At 44.5% G+C, this 24,513-nt stretch overlaps 1 protein-coding gene across 3 annotated transcripts in view; it reads right to left on the reverse strand.

Moving 5' to 3' along the window:
- Positions 1 to 24,513, reverse strand: part of MNT (MAX network transcriptional repressor) — a 68,919-nt gene that overhangs the window by 27,138 nt on the left and 17,268 nt on the right. Inside the window, exons 2-5 of one of the 3 annotated variants that reach the window (XM_073315917.2) lie at positions 14,878 to 15,463; positions 13,121 to 13,216; positions 11,866 to 11,907; positions 11,085 to 11,196 (exon numbers count right to left, since the gene is read on the reverse strand). In XM_073315917.2, the coding sequence (XP_073172018.1) occupies positions 11,085 to 11,196; positions 11,866 to 11,907; positions 13,121 to 13,216; positions 14,878 to 15,463 (836 nt within the window). The remainder of the gene's footprint in view (positions 1 to 11,084; positions 11,197 to 11,865; positions 11,908 to 13,120; positions 13,217 to 14,877; positions 15,464 to 24,513) is intronic. The other 2 variants (XM_073315918.2, XM_073315919.2) reach the window with 2 other exon arrangements.

Genomic DNA, 24,513 nt, shown 5'->3' on the forward strand with positions numbered 1-24,513 from the left:
ACTCACCTCCCATCTCTATCATACTTTTAACACAGGGTTACAAACTGCTGCTCCACGTGGATTTATCAGTGATTTTTTTAAAAAAAAGTTTCTCCTCTCTTTCTGAAACCTGCAGATTATAAAATACCCGAATGCATGAGCACAGCCTGTTGCTGCTGTAAGCCTTTATTCTGTGTAGTGAAATCCAGGCTAATTAGATGAGATGGAAACAATGGATCAGGTCAGGTAAACAACATGAAGAGACAGCACTTGGCACGTGAATGCAGGGCACATGAAGGAGGAACCCTCCAACGCAGGCTCTGATCAGGTAAGTTTTATAAGAGGTCATTTCGCTAGTAGTCAGCATAAATTAAAAAGGAATGAACGGGGTTATGTTTGTACTTTCAAAAGGTGAAGAAAGAAAAAATGTAGTTATTGGATTTGACACCAAAGCTCGTTTTCAGGCATTTTGATCAGTAATTCAGCTGTTGTGGCACTTGAGTTTAACGAGCTCAGTTCATTATAGAAGAACAATATAGGTACGGGCAAATTTAGACGTGCTGCAACTGGGGTTCACTGTGTATGCTACTGCAGGGATGAACGTGGCTTGCAGTGTTAGTCAAACACAGGGGGATTTTCTGTCATAGGGCCTGATCCAGCTCTCACTGAAGTCAGTGACAAAACTTCCATTTACTTCCATGATGCAGGATCAAGCTCATAGGCACGCAGTGTGAATTTCACCCCATGCACAACTATGTACCATTTAAGGACTAGTCTGAGCATTTCCATGGGATGTAAAGTGGTGTGCAGGCTTTGTTCTGATCCTCTGCACATGCCTTATAGAGCACCACTGTATCTAGGCTCTGATTAGGTGTTACTGCAATTTAAAACAAACAAAAGGTGTTGTGGTATCAACTGGAAAATTCAGGCGTGTGGGCAGAGCTAAGCTATGGTGTCTTCAGCAAATTCATTTGCCACCACTCAGAAAGATTCCCTCATGTCATCTCATGACAATGGTGTCTCCCCAGCCCTCTCCGCTGCAGGATCAGCCAAAAGATCGAGGGCTGACATTTCTTAGCTGCACTAATTGGACATCATTTGGACAATATTTGTTCTGATTTGCCCTCAAGTAGTCAGTTTTGCTGCCGCTTCCTAATGTGGATGGGTAACTTGCAGTAATAATTTGTTCACCTAAAGTGATGCCAGTCATTTTTTCCACTTTAAATTTATGAGAAAGGGTAGGCTGGAATTAACTGAAATCTCATGACAAAAGTAAAACACTAAAAGTAATTGATAAGAAGCAGGATTCTGATCATTACCAATTAACATGGAGAAACTGATCCATGAACGATCTTCTACCCCTTGTGGGAAGTTGGGAATCCTACCTTTATTTATTATTTGTACTACAGTAGCATTGAGAGGCCCCCATAACATGAGGGCACCACCGTACAAATATATAGTAATAGGCCCTGTCCTGAAGAACTTACAATCTAAACAGAAAAGACAAAGGGGAAACCAAAGCACAAAGAGATGAAGCAACTTGCCTAACATCACACAAAAGTCAGTGGTAGTGCCGGGAACAGAACCAACACCTCTTGAGTCACAGTCCAGGGCCTTATACGCTGGACCAAAATCTGAACAAGACCCGGCCTTTACTGAAGGATTATTTCTATCGTCAATCATCTGATGGATCAAGCAACTGATCCTTCATTTTGATAATGAATATAAACCTATGAACTTTCTTCCTTGCTTTAACTTTGCAGTGCTTGCATATGATAAGCGATAATAATATTGCTTTGGACAGTCATGACTTAGTCATAAGGTGAGCTGAGGTTAATGTTCTGTGATTTGAAGTTTGTTTGGGTTTTTTTTTAAAATGAGGAAGCTTGTACTTGTAATTGGATGAGGAAGTCAGACACTCTTCCCTAGGAACGAACAATACACTAGATTCATTCGGGAATCTAAAAAGATTCCAACTAGCTCAATTCAATTATACTTCCATTTTTTGTGTGAATTCAGCTCCTGTGAAAGGAGTCAGATTGATAGCCATGGAAACTGCAGTTCACTGCCTCATTCAGACACATGTGTATTTGTCTACACTGCAAAAAACCACAGTCTTAACTTAAAATAGCAGTGAAGACAAATAAACTTGGTTTTTAACTCTGGTTAGCAGCTGGAGTTAAAACCTATAGGGGAATCTGGAGCAGCAGCAGATTCTCATGGCTATATTATGGCCATGGTATCATGTCGAACGGATTTCCATCTCAAACGATCCCTTGCAAATTGTCTACCTTCGTCAACAGTCAGTCTGAGAGGATACAGGCTTAAATCCTCCAAAACTGCATCTTCCAACCTCATTTGTGGGTGACCTTGTACTCTACTTCCTTTGACCTCAGCTCTGTAAATGTTCTGTAGAACTACTCTACCTTCTTCTACATGCTGGACATGACACCACCATTGCAGTCATTTTCTTCTTTGGATATTGAACCTCCTGCTGTCAGCTATCTACCCAGACAGACAAAACTGTTCACCCACTTGACGTCATTACCATCATCCTCAGGCACCCCACACTGATACAGCAGTACCCACAGTGCTGACTGACGATCGGAGTAAAAAACAGCTGCAAAGTCTATAAACACGTTAACTGCCTTTTGTCACTCTAGTCATTTTCCCATCACATTCTGCAAGGTACATACAGCATGGACTGTAGACTGACCTTTATGGAAACCACACTGGTTGTCTCTCATTTTAGGGTTGAGACAATATTTCAGTTGGTTCAGTAATATGAACTCGGGCTGCTAACCCACGCTAAAAAGCTAAATTGCCGTGTCTTCACTGCTATTTTAGCCTCAGTACAGAACATCACCTGGGAAGCTGCAGGGCAAGCTCCTGCCACAATGCTCTGCCAATGTATCTCAACTAGGATTTGGAGGAACTAATGCTAGGGTGAGAGGGTATTTCATGGTCTACATCCATGTAATGCTTGGCTTCTCAGAACCAGCTATTCCCAGCTGGAGGTTGTGTGGGTTTTATGATGTGAACTCTTGCCCCTGGGTAACAGGACTGAGAGCACATTTCATAAAAACAAAGGTTATTTTAATTTTATTTTGGAAAGGGGAAAAAATACCTCTCTAGTCAGCTGGTTTAGAGCAGTTCTATTGAATCAGGCCCTTACTGTGAAGAATGCTTTCTTAGTAAATCATTCATACAACTCCCCAAACATATCTGGCTACAACCAAAATCACACTGAACAAAAGTAAACTTCTGCAACAAAAATCCAACTGATGATCATATGGGTGCCTAGGAGTAGGACGCAAATTCTATGCCACCTTAGTCCCTGTACAAGCCATTGACTTCAATGGGTGTAACGCAAGACAGAATTTAACTCCTGACTTTCCGTCAGTCCCAAGGCACAAATAACTCCTAACCTTCTCCCCTTTGCTCCTTCCCAAGCCAAAATATAGCAGATAGATCACAGTTTGGTACTGCCAGTGTATTTCACAATTTTCCATCTGTTTGATGGCTAGTCTATACAAAATCAGGAACAGGAAGCAGGGCTGGCAGATATCTTTTGTGAATACTAAACTAAGCCAACTCCCTCTAACCACAAACATTCCCTTAGTTTGCCTGTACATGGTAATTTAGATCTGCATGTCTTTGTCCACTACAGACTTCACAATGGGATTCTGTCCTCTGCCTCTGCAGGTTCTGGGAAGCTCAGCTTGGTCTTATTTTTTGTAAGCAGGTTGTTATTTAGTTGGCATTGGACTTTGGTTGGACTGGGAAAGCTTTGGCAAATAAATAGGGCTTGCAGTGGGCTCTGAAACCTGTCAGGCTTTGACTCAATCTGTAGCCACGCATCAGTCTGATTCTGACTGTCCTGATGCCCTCATGTTACCCAGTGAGCTAATCACTTGGATCTTGTTTTAAACTAACACACAGTAGAAAATAACCTCTGAACCTGGAAAGTGTTCAGATACGATGGTGATGAACACGGTTTGAGAACAGAAATAGAAGAGAAACACATAGAAACAAATAGAAGAGAGCTTGCTTAACGGCCTCAAATATATCCCAGCTAAGATGCTTATAGGTTTCCTGGAAGGGTGGGGGCAGGAGGGAAATCCTTCAAACTCTGAAGATGCTCAGAAACAAAACTCCTATCTGAGTTAGACTCTTGGCTATGCTTTACCTCCTCTCTATCCCCTACTTATAATTTATTTGCTTATTGGCCATTAAGGCAGGGCCCTATTCAGCATAGCTAGAGAAAGGCTCAATTCCACATTTCTGAGGTTCCCCAATTTTTTGGAAGAAGGGAGCTTGCTCCCCTGTGCTCTCAGTGGGTTGCACTGCAGTTTGGCTGAGGATCTGGCCCACTGTTTCAACCAAAAGAATATATTAAATAAACAATAATCATACTTCCTCCAAAGCACCTTTTATCACAGCACCTCAAGGCATTTTACATGTACTAAACCTCACGACACCTGTATGAGTTAAGAATTGTTAGCCCTATTTTACATCGGAGTAAATTGTGGTACAGAGAAGTTAAGTGGCTTGCACAACAAATGAGTGACAGAGCCTGGGCTATAACACAAGAATCCTAAGGCCCAGTCAGCTGCTCTAACCAATAGGACACATTCCCTTCCACTGAAAGCATTGAAGCAAGGTGCTTTGCAGCACAACTGCTACATTGCCTGTAGGTTTATTTTAAAAGATTATTAACTTCCAACTGTATTCAGCCTAATTTCCTTTGTGCAATAATTTGTTTAATTGTAGAAATCCTTGTTTGCTGTTGCGGATCACAAACCCAACTTGGAGGATAAATTAAAATGACAGCTACATGGGGCGTTCGGAATTTCACTGTCTGATTTATCTGATGTGACGCAGACACAAATATTTAAATCCAACCAAGGAAACAAATAGGCTTGCTTCCAAGAAGTTCCAGCTGGAATGAAGGGGGAAAAAGTCTTTTGCCAGAAAAGATGCTCCAAAATTAGCACGACACTCCTTGAGGGCACACAGCATCAGCTAACTGCAGCGTCAGAGCTGGCAAGGCTCACTTGGTTTGAGGGGGATTCATTTTATACTAAGTTTTTTCTCGGGGGGAGGGATGGGGTGAGAAGTCCCTCACTCTTGTGCTGAAGTATTTTGCTATGTCGAGACTTTTTAACTCTCCCTTGCACAAATTCTGTGCCACACTGGAGAGTAACAGTAAGTGTCAAACCTACTGAAGTAGTGCTGGGATTCTGAGTGCTTCTTGTGGTACTCAGGAACATCAGAATGGCCCTACTGGGTCAGACCAAAGGTCCACCCAGCCCAGTCTCCTGTCTTCCAGTGGCCAATGCCAGGTGCCCCAGAGGGAATGAACAGAACAGGTCATCATCAAGTGATCCATCCCCTGTCGCTCATTCCCAGCTTCTGGCAAACAGGAAGGAGGAGAGGAGAGCTGGCAGGGGAAGAGGAGTAGAGGAAAAGAGGAAGGGAATTTCTGACAGACTCAGACTCCATTAGGTAAATTCACTGTTTGTACCAGATGTAGGTACATTCACTTGAGCTGTGTCTTCATTGCAAAAAAAGGAGTGTGTATTTTTAGCTTGAGATAGCTAACTCGATGTAAAATCCTAGTTGAGGCAAGGCATAGGTAGCTTTTATAGTTGGGCTCAACTCTGTACTGGAGTCTTAATTTTTACCTTGATGTAGCTAATCAAGGTAAAAACTCCACAGAGATTTTTACAGCAAGACAGCTCTCTTGATGTAAAGACATCCCTCTTTTTTTTACAGGGAAGGCACAGCCTACATGTAACAGGCTGCCACTTTGCCCTTCATAATTCTGTGGCTCCCATGCTGTATTTTTTGAGGTGATGGGGGGGGGTGTTAAACTTTGAAAAAATGGTTGCAAACAATAATTATGCAAAAAGCCAAGAGGGTGGCCAAGGGGGACACATATTCCTGATTCTACATTTGACATGAAAAGCACAACTGAACAGGGAGGTTCGGGGACACTGTCGAATTGAAGGTGGCCCCAAATTTAAGTTCCAGGGCTTTTAGAATCCAAATGCAATGGATATTTCATGTGTAAGTAACCAGTCCCCTGGAGACTCTGAAACCCCCACCTTGCCCTGCTGCCTTAGGGCACGAAACTGACTTAAAAGTGAAACTGACCAGTTTCTTTTCCTTATGAAAAGCGAAAACTGAAACTGGGTTTGTTTTCTTTGCAAACTGGGGTTTGAACGATTTCTTTATTAGCCAGGCCTTTTATTTTTTATGTTTCAATCTGAGATTTTGCAGAAAGCTGCGTCCCCCATTCTCAGGGCCCGACACAAAGGACATGTCCCGCTCTCCTTCCCCGCTGTTTGTGCATCTCACCGATCCACCTGCAGCCAGGCAGCCCTGACCATCCCTGGCGCTTGCGCCAGCCGGGAGGTTACACAAGCGACAGCAGCTCAGCAGAGCCGCCCTGGCAGCTCCACCCTCCCCCCGGCACAGCGCACACTGCCTGCCCCAACTCGCCCGCCCACCTGCCCGGCTGGATGGATGGTAGGTACCCAATGTATGCAGCAAGAGTAACAGGGCTGCAATTCAGTCAACAGGTGGGACAACGGGACAGTCCTGGGGATTTTGGGAGGGGAAGTCACCCTTATCACACTTCTCAGAGCTTTTTTATGAAAAAGGCCTTGGGCTCTTTAATGACTACAAGGAGCTGGGGCCTCAGTTTCAGGTCTCACTCTAAAGAAGGCATGGCCAGCAGTCCCCTGACACCAGGCCGGAATTTGGGTTCACTACTGAGTCAGCATGAAAAAAGTGCCACTTACTGAATCACCAGTATCACCTCTCAGAGCACCAAAGTGATGGTGGGGTTTCCAAGCACTGGTCTGGCCTGACCTGGTTTAGCTGGTGAGATCCGCCAGGATCATAGCATGAGGTCACAGCGGGCGGGGAGACTCCGACAATACAAATGAGCAGTTCTATACCTGTCTCAGCCTCGAAGCACAGCCCAAGGCTCAGACATGGCTATCTGTGAACAGTGCGGTGCTGTCTGTACTGGGAAGACGAGGCCACTGCACTGGTGTTCAGAGGTAATGATCCAAGTGGGGGGAATCTGTACTGGCTCCATCTGAGGCAAATTCATCAGTGGCATAAGCAGGCGTAGCTCCGCTATTGCCAACAGAATCACACACACTTAGGACAACTTCAAATTGGGTCCCCTACATTTAAAACGAATCAGCTCCACACTCTTGTCTGCTCAGTGCAAAGACCAATTCATCAGCTTCACTTCCTCATCGTCCCGGGTAGGGCGAGCGGGCGCAGCCCTACCCAGGAATGGAGAGAAATGCATTACTAACTACCGTGATGTCTCACAGGCAGGATTGTTGGGGTACCTTTCTGCTCTAATGGTCTTGTCTTGGGGATTGAAATGGCAGGAAGAAAGAGATGTAAGGGCTACCAGAGACTGAACGCATTGGGCGGGGAGGGGGAGAATATTATTTCCCTCAGTGCCCAAAATGTGACTAAATTAAATCTTTTATATAAAGATAGACAGACTGTCAGCTTCCAGCTAGCCCTGCTGAATCCAACCACTGTAAAACATTTTCTTATGACCAGCATGGCAAGATCTTAATTGGCAAGTGACATATGAATCTGACTGTAGAGGTGTTTTTCAAAAGGAAAGCGGAGAACTGCCCATCTTCCACTTCTTACCACAAAACTTCAAAATATCTTATAGAAATTATTCACCAGACAATAAGAGCATCTAACCTGTCCTATTAGCCACAGGACTGCGTTGATGAAATTGCAATGGCAATTATGCTTGGCTTTCTGGTCCTTATTCCTCAGCCAGGCCCAAATCCTGTCCCTTTGCACAAATGCAAAGTGCACAGATCCTGTGGGAGTCCTCACCTCCCTGTCACAATGCTACATCAATCCACAAAAGCACCTACAATCGCTGTGCTCCCTGCAAATCCACTTGCAATGCACCTGTCCCTGCCCCCAACACTGTCCCCTGGCCTGCGTTATCACCAATGTAGTCCCCACGGTGCAAAGCTCTACAGTCGGCAGGGGGGTAGACATCCGCACCCCATAACCTTCCCAACCTTGCACAGTGAAACTGAAACAATTCAGTTACCTGTAGGGCCACGTGTGAGCAGAGCACAGGTGGAACAGGATCTGGACAATCCTCCACTGAAGTCAATGGCCTAACTGTTTTGATGGGAAAAGTCATTCTCTGGACTAGTCAAAGCCCATTGTTCAGATGGGTTGGTGAAGATCTTCATGCCAATCTCTGACACCAGTTCATTGCACTTTTGAGAGGAAATCACCCCAGTTTTGTTTCTTAGTGCTTTCTTCTATTGTGAACCCTAGGATTTATGGGGACAGAAGCTAGCCTCAGCTTACCCACTGCATTTGGATTTATGCAGATGGCAATCCAGGCTATCTCCTACAGCAGGGTTCACCGAGGGTGCTGCAAAATGCCATTCTGAGGTTATCACAGGCACTTGTGGGCTGGTTGAAACACTGGATATATTTCAGAGAGAGGATTGAAACTGGAGAGGCTTCAAGTATTGTTGGCACCCTATTTAATAACTCTAAACACCTGGCTTGGTCAGCTGCCCAGTTCCGTTTTCATTCCCCATGCTGCAAAATTCTCCCAGTCTGGCCTAACCTTACCAAGGACTTCACTAGAGGAAAGCTGATGAGATCACTCTTGGAGCAGAAGGGGAAGAGGAAGCTGCTGTGTTGTTTTCTTACCCTTTCGCCTTCTCTTTTTACTTTGCTTATAACTTCCAAGACAAGAAGTGGCTTTTACAATTGGAAGAAATGAGCAGCAGGCACCTGAAAGCTCTGACACCACTATGTGGTCACTGTGAACTTAATGGAAGGATGAATGGGGATAATTATACAAAGATTTGCTTTTGTTCAGAGCCATTTCTGTAAGAGCCTGGCATCAAAACAACAACATCAAAATGGCTGGGATTTTTGCATCTGTCACTTGACTGAATGGCTAGGCATACTGCAACTATATACTACCTTGACATGCCTTTCAGTTCCCATCGGTGGGTGTACAGGTGAGTGCATAGGCGGGTGTTTTTCCCCAGGCCCCCCAAAACAGTACACAGCTTCCAAGACATTTTTCAAAGGCAACTGGCCCGCTGTCAGCCCAGCATCACATTAGTTGCATTCAGGTCTGCACAAATTATGACTGGCCTCCTAAGTGAAGGATGGATGAACAAAGGGGAGGCAATTCAGAGATGAAACTGAAGCAGATACCACATGGTGGAAACTCAAGGAAAGCGTGCTGGTCTTCTGAGTCAATGGCCGCATTTTGGACTGTCCTAAACGCATATTATGCTTCCTAGGCACTTAAGGACATGACCGCATATTTCATTAACTGAATGGAAACATTTATCCTCCTCTTACAAACAGCTCCATCATCAGGAAAACGCTCTGCTATAACTAGTGCAAGAGCTTAATTCTTAGCAATTTACAGATCTGATTGCACATTTGTTTACAGTATGGTGCTGCAGCCAGCATTGTTCCTAGCCCTCAAAGCATTTTACGACAGCTCTAGAGAGAACCAGTCATCCCCAATGACATTCTCAGGAGAATTTTAAGCTGCATTCCGGAGACACAGCACAAAAATTCTGCTTGTGAACGGAGTCTGCACGGGGATAGATCTGCACTTGTATCAATATTCATAGAGTGTCCACTAACAACGTCAGAGTCGTCTCTGTTCGTGACATCGTGACTTCGGACTCGACTCCCAGACGTGAGAGTAGGCGATCAGCTCAGTCTGTCTCCCTTAGCGCTAACGGAAGCTCAGCTCCTTACTGACAGCAACCTGCTTTGGAAATCAGACAAAAGGCTCATGACTTTTCCGATGCCCATTAGCTGCAAAACGACTGCGTCTCCAGAAATGACCTTTCTCGGGAACACAGCTCTACTCTTTTTGTTTACCCAGAATTTAGGCGCTGGCTCCCACTGACATTTGTCTGGCTTCCACACCGCCATGCCTTCCCCACTGAAGGCAGCCCTCCTGGCAAAACACAAACAAAAACTGAGCAACACTCATTCGGAAGCCAAGGGATGAGTAATGGTCTCATCCTGAGAGTTGGAGAGTAACTGCTGGGCACCTGGATCTCCAGATGAAGTCACTGGGAGCTGTGGTTGCTCAGCACCTCTGAAAGTCAGCAATAAGATACCACATGTACAGATATTTAGCAAACACCCATCTTAAATAACAAAGCTAGTTTTAACTCACGCTTACGGTAACGTTCCAATCACAGAGCACCGTGTTGGGAATTTCTTTTTAACCACTCTGACAAACGTTAAATAAGGACAAGGTGTTTGGTATCTACAGAGCAATGCATATGAACAACAGCTTCCGGCCTTCACCACTGACAGTGCCACGCTTAGCTACAGACAATCACAAAAAACGTGTGCACTGATTTCTACAAGAGTTGGGCCTGCTTACACAAGAGCTGACTTTTATCCTTAAAATCTCGACGACTCCCGCATCACAACCGCTCACAGCTTCCAGGCCCATAGCTCAAGCTTCCTGCCATAGAGCATATCACATTTTCAGTACAGCCCTGTTTTCCCCAAATATTTTAGAGACATTCAAAACCGTCACAAAAACTACTAGTGTTTTGGGTACCCAGGGAGAAAAATGCATGATGGGCACAGAGGACCAGCGCCAGGGTTATATAACACTTACGTCCCTTTTTAAGACCCCTAAAATCAGGTTTAAGTGCTGCACAATCCTCCTGGTGGCCCACTGCACCAGAGTGAAATTTGATCCAAAGTGGATTGTTCTTATGGGCGTGAATGACTTTTGGTTAACTAGGAGTTTCTGATAACAGGAGTTTGGATTACACAGAATAGTCCTAGCAGATCCAAAGATGCTGAACATTTTGCAAGTTACGAATGACAACTATAAATTAAGGAGACTTTCCCTGTTCCTTTCACCTTTGTAAGCACTGAAACCAAAAGACTTCAACCAAACATGAAAACAATAAACTTTTAAAAAACGTAATACTGGATTTTTGCTCCATCAAGTAAAGCATTCTAGAATCAGCAGCCAGAAGTAACAATCAGTTGCAAGAAGGCCATACCTGGATGTATCGCAAGGCACTCCTTAGAACGCTGAGGTTTGAGGTCTTCTTGTCATCAACATTGGGGATGTTGCGTTTTAACGTCTCAAAGCATTCTTTCAAATGTGCACGTCTGAAGAAACAACAAGAGCTGCACGTCAGTTTGAGGGACCATAAACCAAAAAGTGATTTGATTGAGGATTAGGACTGAATTTGGGGCCCGATCCAGCAAAGCATTTAAACCTGTGAGTTGCCGTCAGTGGGATTACTTGCACTCTTAAAACTGAGCCCGCGTGTTCCAGTGGATAGGTTACTGGACTGGAGTGTATGAGACCTGGATGCTATTCCCAATTATGCCAAGGAAGTGTTGTGTGGTCTTAGGTAAATCCTGTCAACTCTTTGTGCCTCTGTTTTCCCTCTCACCACTTACCTATTTAGATTGTAAGATCTTTGGGACAGGGATTGTTTCTTACTATTTATTTGCAGTACAGTGGGGCCCTGATCTCAGGTGAGGCCTCTAGGTACATCTTTAACACAATGATAAGCAACAATAATAATATGCATGTGCTGATGTGCTTTGCTGGATCAGGGCTTTGCAAGGTTATTGTAATGCAAGTAGGTAGTAAGCAAAACATATTAGGAAGCAACAGAGACAAGAGTCAGCTAAAAGGAAGCTGGGTAAAATAGGATTAATTAAAGTCACTACAAATTTCGACCAAGTCTTTCTAGAAAAACGAGTATTTATAGACTTCAAGCAAAAGAAAGGGTGTTACAATAAACAAAAATCTGGCTTTCTACGCACCTGTTCTTCTCCAATTTATTATGTACTTCCCTGGTCCCAACCCTGCAACCCAAACAGAACAAAGATAAACTCAGTGTCAGGTTTAGAACTATGTCCATTCAACTTGAGCTTTCAGCAGTGTGTGTATCTGAGATATAGGGGGAGATTATAAAGACCGTTTGAAAAGTGGTCAGAATTTAAAAGTATTTATAATGTATTATTTGTAAATATAGTACAGACCTATTATATATATGAACGATACTATATATGTAAATAATATATTATAAACACACACACATATCTCATACACATACACAATATATAATGTATATACTGTATACTAGGTACATATAGGCTCCAGTTAGTATATTAGGTATATACATTAGAGAGAGGACAAGATGCAAAGCTCAGAGGTATTTACATTAGTGTGAATTTTAGGTATGTATACAGTACTAATCACTATAGTATCCAAGCTTTGACAGAGTGTTTGGAGCCAGACTTCAGGCCCATTTCTAATCCATGCCCACCCACCAGTCGGAGTGGGAGTTCTGCAATTATAAACTAAAACATATGCTACTTGGCAGGCATACTTTAAAGCTTTTCGTTTTCTGCTGTAACTGAAATAATGTAACCAAATATAAATATGAAAGAATATAATCAAGAAAAACAGAAGTCTCCAGTCACTGTCCAACAAAGACAGTAAGGGGTCAGGTGCTCCAGATTTTTATAAAAACAGAGAAAAACTACTTTCAGAATGAACTCACATATGTCACCTCCACCTCACTACAACTTATGCTCAGGTGTTCAGATTTTCTGGTATATTATTAGACAGGGAGAGAGCTCTAGTATCTTCCATAAAGTCTCTACAAAATTATTTACCTTTAATTAAAAATATGCTGAAAGTGGGGTCATTCTTTTAATAAGGGCTAAAACTATTCAATCGATTAAAACTAAACAGCCAAGGGCCTTTTCCCATGAAACGTTTATGAGCTGAATAAAACATCTCTCCATATACATGCGTCTGGACAAGCAGCTCTGGATAGACAAGAGCACAGACCATGAGGTGTCTGACCCACATGCATTGAACAGGGTAGCATTTACAAGGTGGCTTGCTCAGTGTATGGTACACGCTCTTAGATCCAGGCAAGCCTGGTATGGAGTGCAGAACTTAATAGTCCTGTTGTCCTGGAAACAAGCACATCATGTTTGAAGCCAAATTGTCAAGTGTATTGCACGTTGTTAGAACCCCCCAGGAATAATGGAGATGGCTGCTTACAACAAGCAGAGTCCTACAGATTGACCCAGGGACTGGGGCTTTGGTAATCCGTTTTGAAGCAGCACGTTTTCCCATTCCCCAAAAACGGAGCTAGTTCTACAAAACAGAAAGAAACACTTAGGGCCTGTTCCCCAAAGTCAGGCACCCAATTGCTCACTTATTAGGGAAGCATAATCACTGGCATTGCACACACCATGGACTTGCATGAACACAAATGGTCAGTTATGTGTCTAACTAGCCATTTGTATGAGCAATCTCTTTTTCACAAGGAATCCTGGTAGCAACTGGCATTTTTGATAATCAAGCGGTAAAGATCATAACCTTTCTAGCTGGAATTATGATCCTATTATGAGGAGAAAAACTGCCATCCTCTTCATAGCTTCCTGTTTAGACTCTTTCCCATCCCTCTTCCCAGGAAAGCAGGTAGAGGACAGAAATCTCTGCATCCTCAAAAGACACTATGGATCCTTTAATCTTCTCTTATACCTTATAGCCCTCCCCTGCTCTCAAGGCACCATTCTGCAGCCATTATCCTTTGGCTGAGGCGAACAAGATGAGATTCCCCCTTGACAGAGAATCAATATCACTTCTTAGTCAGCCAAAGGATCAAGGATGCTGTTCAGCAATGCCAGGGCCCCTCTCTCCACAAATGAGCAGAATTCACAGCCCTCCATTCTTCTTGTTTTACCAGTCACATTAGAGCGATCCTGAGCACTAATGCAGTGGGGACTGGAGAGCACAGGATATAAGCAATGGACTATGAAACTTTGAACCTCTTGACTAGAGGTAAAAATCCAGCTCCGTTTGGTAACAAGCAAAAGACAATGGCACTTTTCATTGCTCGGTACCAAACCAGTTCTTGGTGAACAGCCATGCACACCAAAAAGGCCAGCATCACATCTGGCATCCTTGTTTTCAGCAGAGGCATGGAAGGCTGAATGGACAATAGGGACTGAATGCTGTCACTACCCCTAAAGGTGGTCTCTCCAGGCCAGGATTAAGATATATTGGCAAGACAGTGTGGGAGCAGCTTGCAGAGCCTTCACCTCTGCTGTACCTGTTACCTGGTTAAAGCGAGGACTTTAGTTACCGGTTATATATAATTTTGTCTCAACAAGGTTCCCCTTTAATTCTTGAACTAAGATACCAACCACAAAGACCTCATCCACCACAGCTAAACGTGAGCATGTTTGCTCCGTTGCTTTCTGCACATCAGAGCCAGGGCATTCCTTCTCTGTGAAGCACGGTGCCCGTGTGCTCACCTTTCATTTAATTTAGAATTTAAAATTATCATTGCACAAAGAAATAATTACGATGCTGTCTGCATTGGGATACTATAATGACAAGTTTAAACAGAGCTGTTGCTAACAGAGCTGCATGGTTTCCCAGGCCATCAGGGACAGGATTTTTGCCTGAGCACCGTTCCAGACCTCTTGGGATCAGAGAAGCAGTCTAGATAACTGTTTTATAATGTAGTGTGGGGTCAGACAAAAACCTGTGTTCTGGTCAGAGAAAGCCAAGCTAAAATCCCACTGCCAACAAATGTATTCAAACGCTCATGGAGTCTGTCTGATTGTGCTCTGATTGTGGACAGGGTTGGCAAACCCTCCACAAAGCAGCGGGGTCTTGGGTCTGATGCAGTATTCCCATTCCCCCACTCCTCCTCCACTTCCTTTCTCTCACAAGCTCTCCAAAGATCCTACACCGCTGCAACCTGAAGTACACGTGCAATGGTTTGTGAGTTTCTGGGGACTCACCCTCCAGGTCTCTTCTTCTGCTCATTTGGTTTGGCATCTTCTGCCGGGGCCAGCTTAAGAGCATTGAGCTGCTGAGGCGGCGCCTGGTGCTGCTGCAGAGGTTGATGTGGTTGAGGCTGGGGCTGTATTGGCTGCTGAACCACATGATGCTGAGGGATGGCCAGTACGGGAGCTGCATACTGCGGTAACTGCTTGGGGCTCCCTGAAGGGGGCGTAGCAGCCTTGACGTCTGGAAGAAGTGGGCCGGATGGTCTCTGTATAACAGGTGCAACTGAGGACACTTCCTTGCTGATGCTGGGAGTGCTGATGAGAGGCTGGTGGCGTTGTATGAGTGGAGGGGACAGAGTGGTTTGGGCCGCTTGTTGAGGTGGGCTAGTGACCACGGGGATGGGAATGACTGATATGGGGGCTGCTAGGGGTGGCGGCAGAGGAGGAGGAGGAGCTGGTGCAGGGGGAGAGATGGGCACTGCTGGGATTTCGTTCCTTGGCTCCTCTGGGTGAAAGGCATTGTTAACCTTCTGTACGCTGGCCTTCTTCTGCTCCTGTTCTCTTTCTAGGCGGAGCTTTTCGTGCTTTTCATTTTCTTCTGTAAAAGAAAACAAAAAGCGCCAACAGTGAAGCACTTTCCCCTCACACCGTATTTTCCATCTTTAGGTCTCTTTACAAAATTGGTAAGTATCCGTATCCTCCCTCTCCCTCCCGCCCCCTTTGGCTGATGGGGAAATTGAGGCCCAGGGAGACGAAATGGCTTGCCCAAGGCCATGCAGTACATCAGTGCAGAGCGAGGGATAGAGGTTAGATCTCCTGATTCCCAGTCCTAGCCATTGGATCATGCTGCTCTCTCCCTACATTTTCCCTTTATTCAAGCACAGATTATTAAAATACAACATGTGCCTTCAGAACCAGACCTTCAGCACAAGAAACCGAAGGGACTGCCTGTTAACCCTCCGTTTTTAGGGTCCTGCACACACTCAACAACAAACCAACCAGCCTGCTCTCCCCAGCAGCAGTGAGACCAGGCAGTCTGGCAGAAACAGGGTTCAAAAAAGAACTAGATCAGTTCATGGAGGACAGGTCCATCAATGGCTATTAGCCAGGATGGGCAGGGATGGTGTCCCCAGCCCCTGTGTGCCAGAAGCTGGGAATGAGCGACAGGGGATGGATCACTTGGTGATCACCTGTTCTGTTCATTCCCTCTGGGGCACCTGGCATTGGCCACTGACGGAAGACAGGACACTGGGCTAGATGGACCTTTGGTCTGATCCAGTCTGGCCATTCTTATGTTCTTAAAAGACACATACTACTAGATAATCCCTCTCCTACTGTCTCAAGCCGTGGGGCTGCGGATGTCCTGACGCAATTCCCCCTCCCAAAATTTGACCCCCACAAACTGGAAGGCTGGGCCTGACTGCCTTTATTGTTACATAGAACTTCCCAGACCAGACAAGACCAACAGACCATAAAGATCTGCATCTTGCCTCTGGTAGTGGCCTTATCCCTGGTTCTTCAGAGGATGATAAAAACCCTTTCACAACAGGCCTAGATAGTTGTGCAATAACATATATATTGGGTGGGACAGGGACTACCTTTTGGCCCCCTCAGCTATTATCTTATATCCTGAAGTAGAGACAGGTCCAAAGCAAAACCTCAGATCTAAATACCTCTGAACCCTGGTTACAAATCTGGAGTCTTAGCATTAATAAACATGAAGTGCATTTATTTTAACCCCTTGCCTCCCAGAAGCTTGTTCTTAACATTTCATCATGAAAAAAAGAAGCCTAAGGAAACTTAAGAAAAAGGAAGCACTGGCCTCCTCCATATGCTATCACACAATTTTAAACAGGCCCTTTGCACTAAGCCCTCAAAACAATGCATGTCTAGAGAACCCTTCCCCCTGTATGTTTATCCTCCAAGCTCTGTATTGCTATATACTTCTAGAAAGAAACTGCTGTAGCTTAATTTACAGCAGCAGTATTCAATCCAAAGCACATCTGTCCAATTCTTCCTTTTTTCACTTATAAACAGGCAAAGGGCCGTGGAATGTCTTTAAAGGGACCCAATCCTGCACCTGTTAAAGCTGCAATGACAAAACTCCTGTGGATTTCAATGGGTGCAGGATCAGGCCCAAAGACAGCAGAGACAATGATGGTATCCAGCATAAAAAAATCGTTCCAGCCTCATCTCCCTAAGGAGATCCTGCATATGAGAGACAGGCAGACCCCGCAGACTCAGGTGTCCCTCTCTTCGAATTCACACAGATGTGATCCAGCACGTCTAAAGGCTGTGTAATATCAACAGTGGGCATGGGGCTCAAATTGGTCTCCCTGGGGTGAGTTCAGGACAGAATGGATTTGCTGGGCTGGAGAACCTTCTGATTTACAGCTGTGTGAGGGTGATCCAGCAACACTGAAGTCAATGGCAGGTTGGCCACTGACTTCAATGGGAGCTGCATAAAGCCCTCAGTGAGGAGGAATCCGACTGAAACCCACAGACTGACGTGAAACTGTTCAGAGAGGAGAGTGAGGCTCATAAACTACATTTCTTTGCCAGTGTGCGTTATAGTCAGACCCTTTAACTTAACTTTGACATGCATGTGGCCATGTGTTTTTATACCACCAGACAAAATGTGTGTGTCCTGACTAGCAAAATAAACCTCAATAAATACATTCCAGGTCTCTGGCTTTCATTGTGCAAATATGGCACAATTGAAATTTATTTATACAAACTGACAGACTTGGCATCTCGACACCTCTCAGCTTTAAATCAAACATCTAGAAAACAAACTCTCTCCTTTGAAATGGGCAGATAATCCACTGCCCTCAAGTTTTAATGAGCGATTGGAGTCACGAATCTGGTCCACTGACTGCATCTGTGTACCAATGACCCCTCCTCCCCCTTAATGATCTACAAATACTTAGGAACAAAGAAATTACCAGGCTGTATCAGAGCAGTGATACATCTAGCCTTGTATCCTGTCTCTGACAGTGGCCGGTACCAAATACTTCGCAGGAAGATGCAAGAAACATCCCCAATTGTTAAACACAACTGTCTACTGGAGAAACTAGTGGTTTGCTTGCACTGTCAAGCAGGAGGCCTTGTGGGTGTGTAAGGTGTCTGACTCAATGAAGACATTTACTCTGCACACCAGCACCTCCATTTTTTTTACTACTTTCCCCCCAAACAGCAGCATCAAAACAGGATGGATATAAAGGAAGTTCGTAATGCCAGAAAAGGGGATTTTGAGCAAGTGGAATTTGAGCACTTGCTTATTCTAGCACAGTTGGCATCTTCACCTCCTGAAGCTAGACATGATAACCTCTGTATTACGGAAGCAGTGTGGTCCAATGGAGAGGGCTCTGGACTACGAGTCAGAAAACCTGGGTTCTATTCCTGGCTCTGACACTGATTTGCTGTATGACCTTGGGCAAGATGCTTTCTCTGTCTGGGTCTCTGTTTAGACTGGGATCATCTCTCATTATCTGCGTGTACAGAGTCTACTATAATGGGTCCCTGCTCTCATTTGGGGCCCCTAGGTGCTACCACAATGTAAATAACACTATGCCATTGATGTAAATCCAGAGTAACTCCACTGAAGCATTTTAGTTACTGTGGATTGTAAAACAGGGCAGAATTTGGCCCTGAGTCAGTAATGAATTCAAAACAGCAAATACTGGTCTTCATCCACACATCCCATCACCAGCTTTATTTAAAACGTAACGTAATTCCCCTACTGTCCACCTACTTCTTCGATGGCCCCTATTCCCATAAAGAAAAGGAGGACTTGTGGCACCTTGGAGACTACTTTCGTGAGCTACAGCTCACTTCATCGGATGCACTGTACGAGGGAAGAGTAGCCAACTTAAACCAACAAACAGAAACCCACATCAACCTACATTTAATAGGGGATTTCCCTTTTGTAGGAGAGAGATAAACACCTGTGATAAAAATATTCCCCTTAGGGAATACCTAAATAAAAGTTAAACAAAACAAAAAACAAAAACCCCAAACCAAGCAATCTTCCAACACACACAGCTAAACAATCCTTTTCACATACACAAAGCTGAAAGCTCAGTTCCACTTCATGGCCGTTTCCCTCCGTTAAAAACAAAAGCTTTTCGTATTCGTTAAGTTGCTTAGTGGGGCAAGCGGGGAAGGAGGTGGGGGAATAAAGTGTTCTTCCAGATTCTGAGAGAACTTTTGTCCCATTCCAACATGCACGCTTGCTGTCTGACATGATACAGGATATTTCCTCCCACCAACCCACGCACAGAGAAGTATTCAGGCCCAATTTTGCGCTCAGATAAACTGGCACAGGCCTGATTGGAATCAACCAGGCTTGCAGTAGAGTAACTGAAAGCAGACTTTGGCCAAGTGCATGTCAGGGAGGGGATACAAAACTCAGAAGGAAGAGTAACTGCAGCAGGCCCTGTAAAATATGCAAAGAGCAAATTCCAGCTGAGGGCAGCTCAGCGTGGTTCCTACTGGCTGAGGCAGAAGAGGGAAAGAAGCCTCCCTTTTACTCCTTTATTACAGCTGCTGCCTACAGATGTTGAGAATCCTGGTTGATTTCTCAGCAGCAGTTATAAGCAAAGCATAAACCCAGTCGGACCATAGACTGGTCCAAGGACTTGCTGGTTCATCACTTCAGCATCTGGAGCAGGAGTTCTCAAACTGGGGGTCATGACCTCTCAGGGGGTAGCGAGGTTATTACATGGGAGGTCACGAGCTGTCAGCCTTCACCCCAAACCCCACTTCGCCTCCACCATTTATAACAGTGCTAAATATAAAAGTGTTTTAATGTATAAGGGGGGTTGCACTCAGAGGTTTGCTGTGTGAAAGGGGTCACCAATACAAAACTTTGAGAACCACTGATCTAGAAAATCTGAAGGCAACATTTGGACTAGGTTTCCATTCCTTCCAGGGAGGGGGCACTTTGGCTGGAAAGCATGTGAAACTCCACGGCTTGGAAGGAGTTTCACATGTGATCTGGACTCTCCTACGGTCGCGGGACATTCATATGCAGCATTTGGATTCAGCCTGTTACAGAAATCAAGGTGATGAAGTGGGATCCGGACGTCCTCAAAGCAGGGGCAGTGTTTGGACTGGGATGCCAACCTTGATTCTGACCTCCTCTAATATAAGCTATATTGGGAAAATAACATTATTGACATATTTTTTTTAAAAGGAAGATGTAAGGGCAAAAACCCATCAGCAGGAATCCACTGATGTAAATGATTTGAAACCTGAGTTACCAACCATTTCTGACTGATTCACTTAAACTGAACAACATTAAGAACTAATAAATAAAAGCCCTTTGTTTGCAATTCTTTTGCTCCAATTTGCTGCCTGGTTTGCAGCCAGAACCACTAGGATGGCCCTGGCACAGAATGCAAGAGGAAATTCGATCCCGGTGACCTGATGACTAATTGTTTTCTATTTGCATGTTTGAGCAGGTACTCCAGCATCAGAGCTGCTTGGTTGTTGTGCTCACAGAAGCAAGGGGTATGTCACACTGGTGCCAGTTTTTACTGCCTATGATGGATGGAAGGACAACCTCTAACTAGTTGTAAGAAGTAAAATATTGGCCTTATGGGAGTCTGAAAACAGAAACTCCTGGACTTACTGCAAGTCTGGTTAGGGCTGGTAAATCCTAAAACCAAATTCATCCTTGGGATAACTCAGCTGAAGTCAATGATGAATGAATGTCTGTCCTGGCTCCTGCTACTTAAGTCAGGATAAAAATAGTGCAAGACCCCAGAATATGGCCTGCAGCTGCCGAAAAGCTGCCCATCGGACCTTCGGCATCACAAATGCTGGGCTCCCTTGCGCTACAGGATTCATTTCAAGGGTGTTTTCGCCCAAATCTGACCCCAGCAGGGCAATGACCCGAGTTGTGTACAAACACGAAGGGCCTGAACCGGCACTGCTCCTGAAAATTGTGCCTCAGACACCTGTCTTGATTACCCCAGATATACCTGAGGGAAGCAGATTCCATGGGATGGAAACAGTGCCTGCGGCTCCATCAAACCACAGGGGACTCTCTGCCCTTTCTCAGTTTTATACCTGTGCCCCACTGGTGAGGCCTCAGCTGGGGTGCTGTGTCCAGCTCTGGGCGCTAGACTTTAAGGAAGCGGGGAGTAAATTGGACAAAATCCAAAGGACAGCAACAAAAATGATAAGAGACTTAGCAAACAGGACCTGTGAGGAAAGACTGAAAGGAATGGGCATGTTTAGTTTAGCGATAACAGTCTTCATATACGTAAAACGTGGTTATAAAGAAGTTGGTGATCAATCATTCTCCCTGTCCACGGAAGGTAGGATAAGAAGCAATCAGCTTGGTTTGCAGCAAGGGAGATTCAGGTGAGATATTAGGAAAAACTTACTAACTTTAAAGAGAGTTAAGCACTGGTTACCTAGGGAGATTGTGGATATCCTATCATTGGAGGTTTTTAACAACAGGTGAGACAAACACTTGTCTGCCTCATTGTGAGACTAGATGACCTCTTGAACTCCCTTCCAGCCCTACATTTCTATGAGTCTATGATTTTAAGAAGTCCATCTAAGAGCTCTTTAGTAGTCTATATGAAATAACTTGGGTGGTCTCAGGCAAGTTTCTCCCATCTGCTTCATATGCCCAGATATAGAAGCAAATTGCATACTATATCTCAGATATTACCGTCCACACACACATAAAAGGCCACTTTCATATTAGTTCACCTACAAGCCAGTATGTGATCTCATACAAATCCAATACGTAGGACACATGTGATGTTTATGACATTCACATACAAGTCACCAGTATTTCTGGCCCACACGGATTGCTGAACAGGGGTCAACATCCCAAAACTCACCCTCAGAACTGTGACCCCCTTTTCGCACTCTCAGCAGAGAGAACAAGGTCTGAGTGGACCATGAACGCTGAACTGCCCTCTGATCCCTGGGGGTCTCTCTAGGTCACAAAGGAGGCACGCTGGAATGGGGAAACTTTCACTCCCACTGCTCAAGCTGCCTATGTTCTGTGAATAGATTTCAGTCCCTCGGGCTGAGGATTTTAGTTCAGCTGCCAACCCAACTACAGTGGCTGCACATAATAAAGGAGGACGAGCAACAGAAACAGAAGAGACAGCAAATCATGTCACATGAGGATATGGGAAGCAGAGTCAACATTCTCTGACCAGCGGACTAGTACTAAAGCCACACACACTAAAGACACAGCGTCAGGGACTCTAACTCCGTTACCTAATAATCTGCTGGGCTTAAGCCAAACGCCTCCCCTTCAACTGGCCTGGAAATTTTCTTAGGATGCAATTACAAGTACTAGTTCTGTGGACAGAGCTACACAGAAAGCCTGCTACCACCAGTCAGGAGCGGCCACTGTCAAGAATGCAGAAGTTCACTGAAGGAGCAGGCTGCTGCCTTTCAAGACAACCACATTTTGCAAGACTACAATTTGAAGGATCCCTGCTGTTATTAGTGCTCCTAACTGGACAGCCCGTCAGCATTCATAATCCACGTGTAAAGAGCGTCTGCCTTTGCCAAGTTTCAGAGTAGCAGACGTGTTAGTCTGTATCCGCAAAAAGAAAAGAAGGACTTGTGGCACCTTAGAGACTAACAAATTTATTTGAGCATAAGCTTTCGTGAGCTACAGTGAGCCACAAGTACTCCTTTTCTTTTGGAGTAGGCAGCAGTTCTGCAGAGAAGGACCTAGGGTGACAGTGGACGAGAAGCTGGATATGAGTCAACAGTGTGCCCTTGTTACCAAGAAGGCCAATGGCATTTTTGGGTGTGTAAGTAGGGGCATTGCCAGCAGATCGAGGGATATGATCGTTTCCCTCTATTCGACATTGGTGAGGCCTCATCTGGAGTACTGTGTCCAGTTTTGGGCCCCACACTACAAGAAGGATGTGGAGAAATTGGAGAGAGTCCAGCGAAGGGCAACAAAAATGATTAGGGGTCCGGAATACATGACTTATGAGGAGAGGCTGAGGGAACTGGTCTTGTTTAGTCTACGGAAGAGAAGAATGAGGGGGGATTTGATAGCTGCTTTTAACTACCTGAAAGGTGGATCCAAAGAGGATGGATCTAGACTATTCTCAGTGATAGGAGATGATAGGACAAAGAATAATGGTCTCAAGTTGCAGTGGGGGAGATTTACGTTGGATATTAGGAAAAACTTTTTCACTAGGAGGGTGGTGAAACACTGGAATGCATTACCTAGGGAGGTGGTGGAATCTCCTTCCTTAGAAGTTTTTAAGGTCAAGCTTGACAATGCCCTGGCTGGGATGATTTAGTTGGGGATTGGTCCTGCTCTGGGCAGGGGGTTGGACTAGATGACCTCCAGAGGTCCCTTCCAACTCTGATATTCTATGATTCTATTCCTTTTCTTTTTGCCTTTGCCAAATCAGTCCGCTTTGCTATATGTATGCTTTATATACTCATGCTGGACTATTGAGAGATAACATTTCATAACTCTACATGCAGCGAGTTATGCATTGGGCCTAATTCTCTTGGTGTAAATCAGAACTTCGCTGCAGTCCATGCGAGGAGAAGCAGGTCCAACATACTGACGCATTTCAGTGTATATCTGAACCATCTAATACTTCAGGTAGCTGGGAACACTCAAAAATTACTCTCTTAACTTGTACATGCCACACAGCAGCTTTGACTGACTGCACGCCAGTTTTACATCAGTGTGATTCAATGTACTTACTCCCAATTTACACCCGTTTCAATGGGTGGGGGATCGGTCTGCAGGGGTTTGTTTAATTCTTTTCCCTCTCTCTCTGAATCATGTAGTTTATGTCTATTTATGTGCCTATTGGCTGAAATTTCCAAAAGAATTTAAGGCAATTAGGGCTAAATTTTTAAAGGTAAAATCCCATTGGATTTTAATGTGGGTTGGGTGCCTAATTGGCCTGTATGCCTTTGAAAATCTTGCCTTTTACCATTAACCGGAGATGACGCTCTGTTTCTTTGTGTGGAAACAGGCCCCTCCATAAAAATGTTAGTAGTGTATATTGAATAACAAGTACAATAACTGTTTATTAAACACAGGATTCCTTTCCTGGCAGTTTGGTTGCTTCATGGGGTAGGACTGGGGGAAATGGAACAGATAAATCCTGTTGAGTTGTGCTAGAAATGGATCTTAGCTCAGCTTTTAAAGACCAGCTGTATTGGCGCATTTTGGTCATTTCATGTTTTAGTGCAGCACCAACATAAGCGTCTTATGTTACAGCAAACACCACCTATCCCAGCATCCCAAGTGGACTGAAGCAATAAGCAGCTGTATGGAGGACAATGCCATAGAGCTGAAGTTTGCTTATAAATGTCTGGGAGGGACACTGTAGCTACAAACAACTGAGTTCTGAAATGAATGCATACTTTGATTTGATCTTTCTGGTGGGAGTCTCCCCGTCGGGAATAGGGAAAGAGGACAGACTTTGACAAAGAAGGGATAGGGAGGAAGCTGGTTTTTTTTTTCACGTTAGGGTCTTAGACTTCAAAAGCAACACAATACCTTTGGTTTACCATTGTAAAATAAATAATACTCATGATGCATCTCACGTCCTCATTCCTGTAATCTACTGAGACCACTCTAGGCTGTGTTTGGAAAATGGCAGGACAAGGCTATTGTAC

The sequence above is a fragment of the Lepidochelys kempii genome, chromosome 17 (assembly GCF_965140285.1).
Source record: "Lepidochelys kempii isolate rLepKem1 chromosome 17, rLepKem1.hap1, whole genome shotgun sequence".
In the NCBI taxonomy this organism is placed as follows: domain Eukaryota; kingdom Metazoa; phylum Chordata; order Testudines; family Cheloniidae; genus Lepidochelys; species Lepidochelys kempii.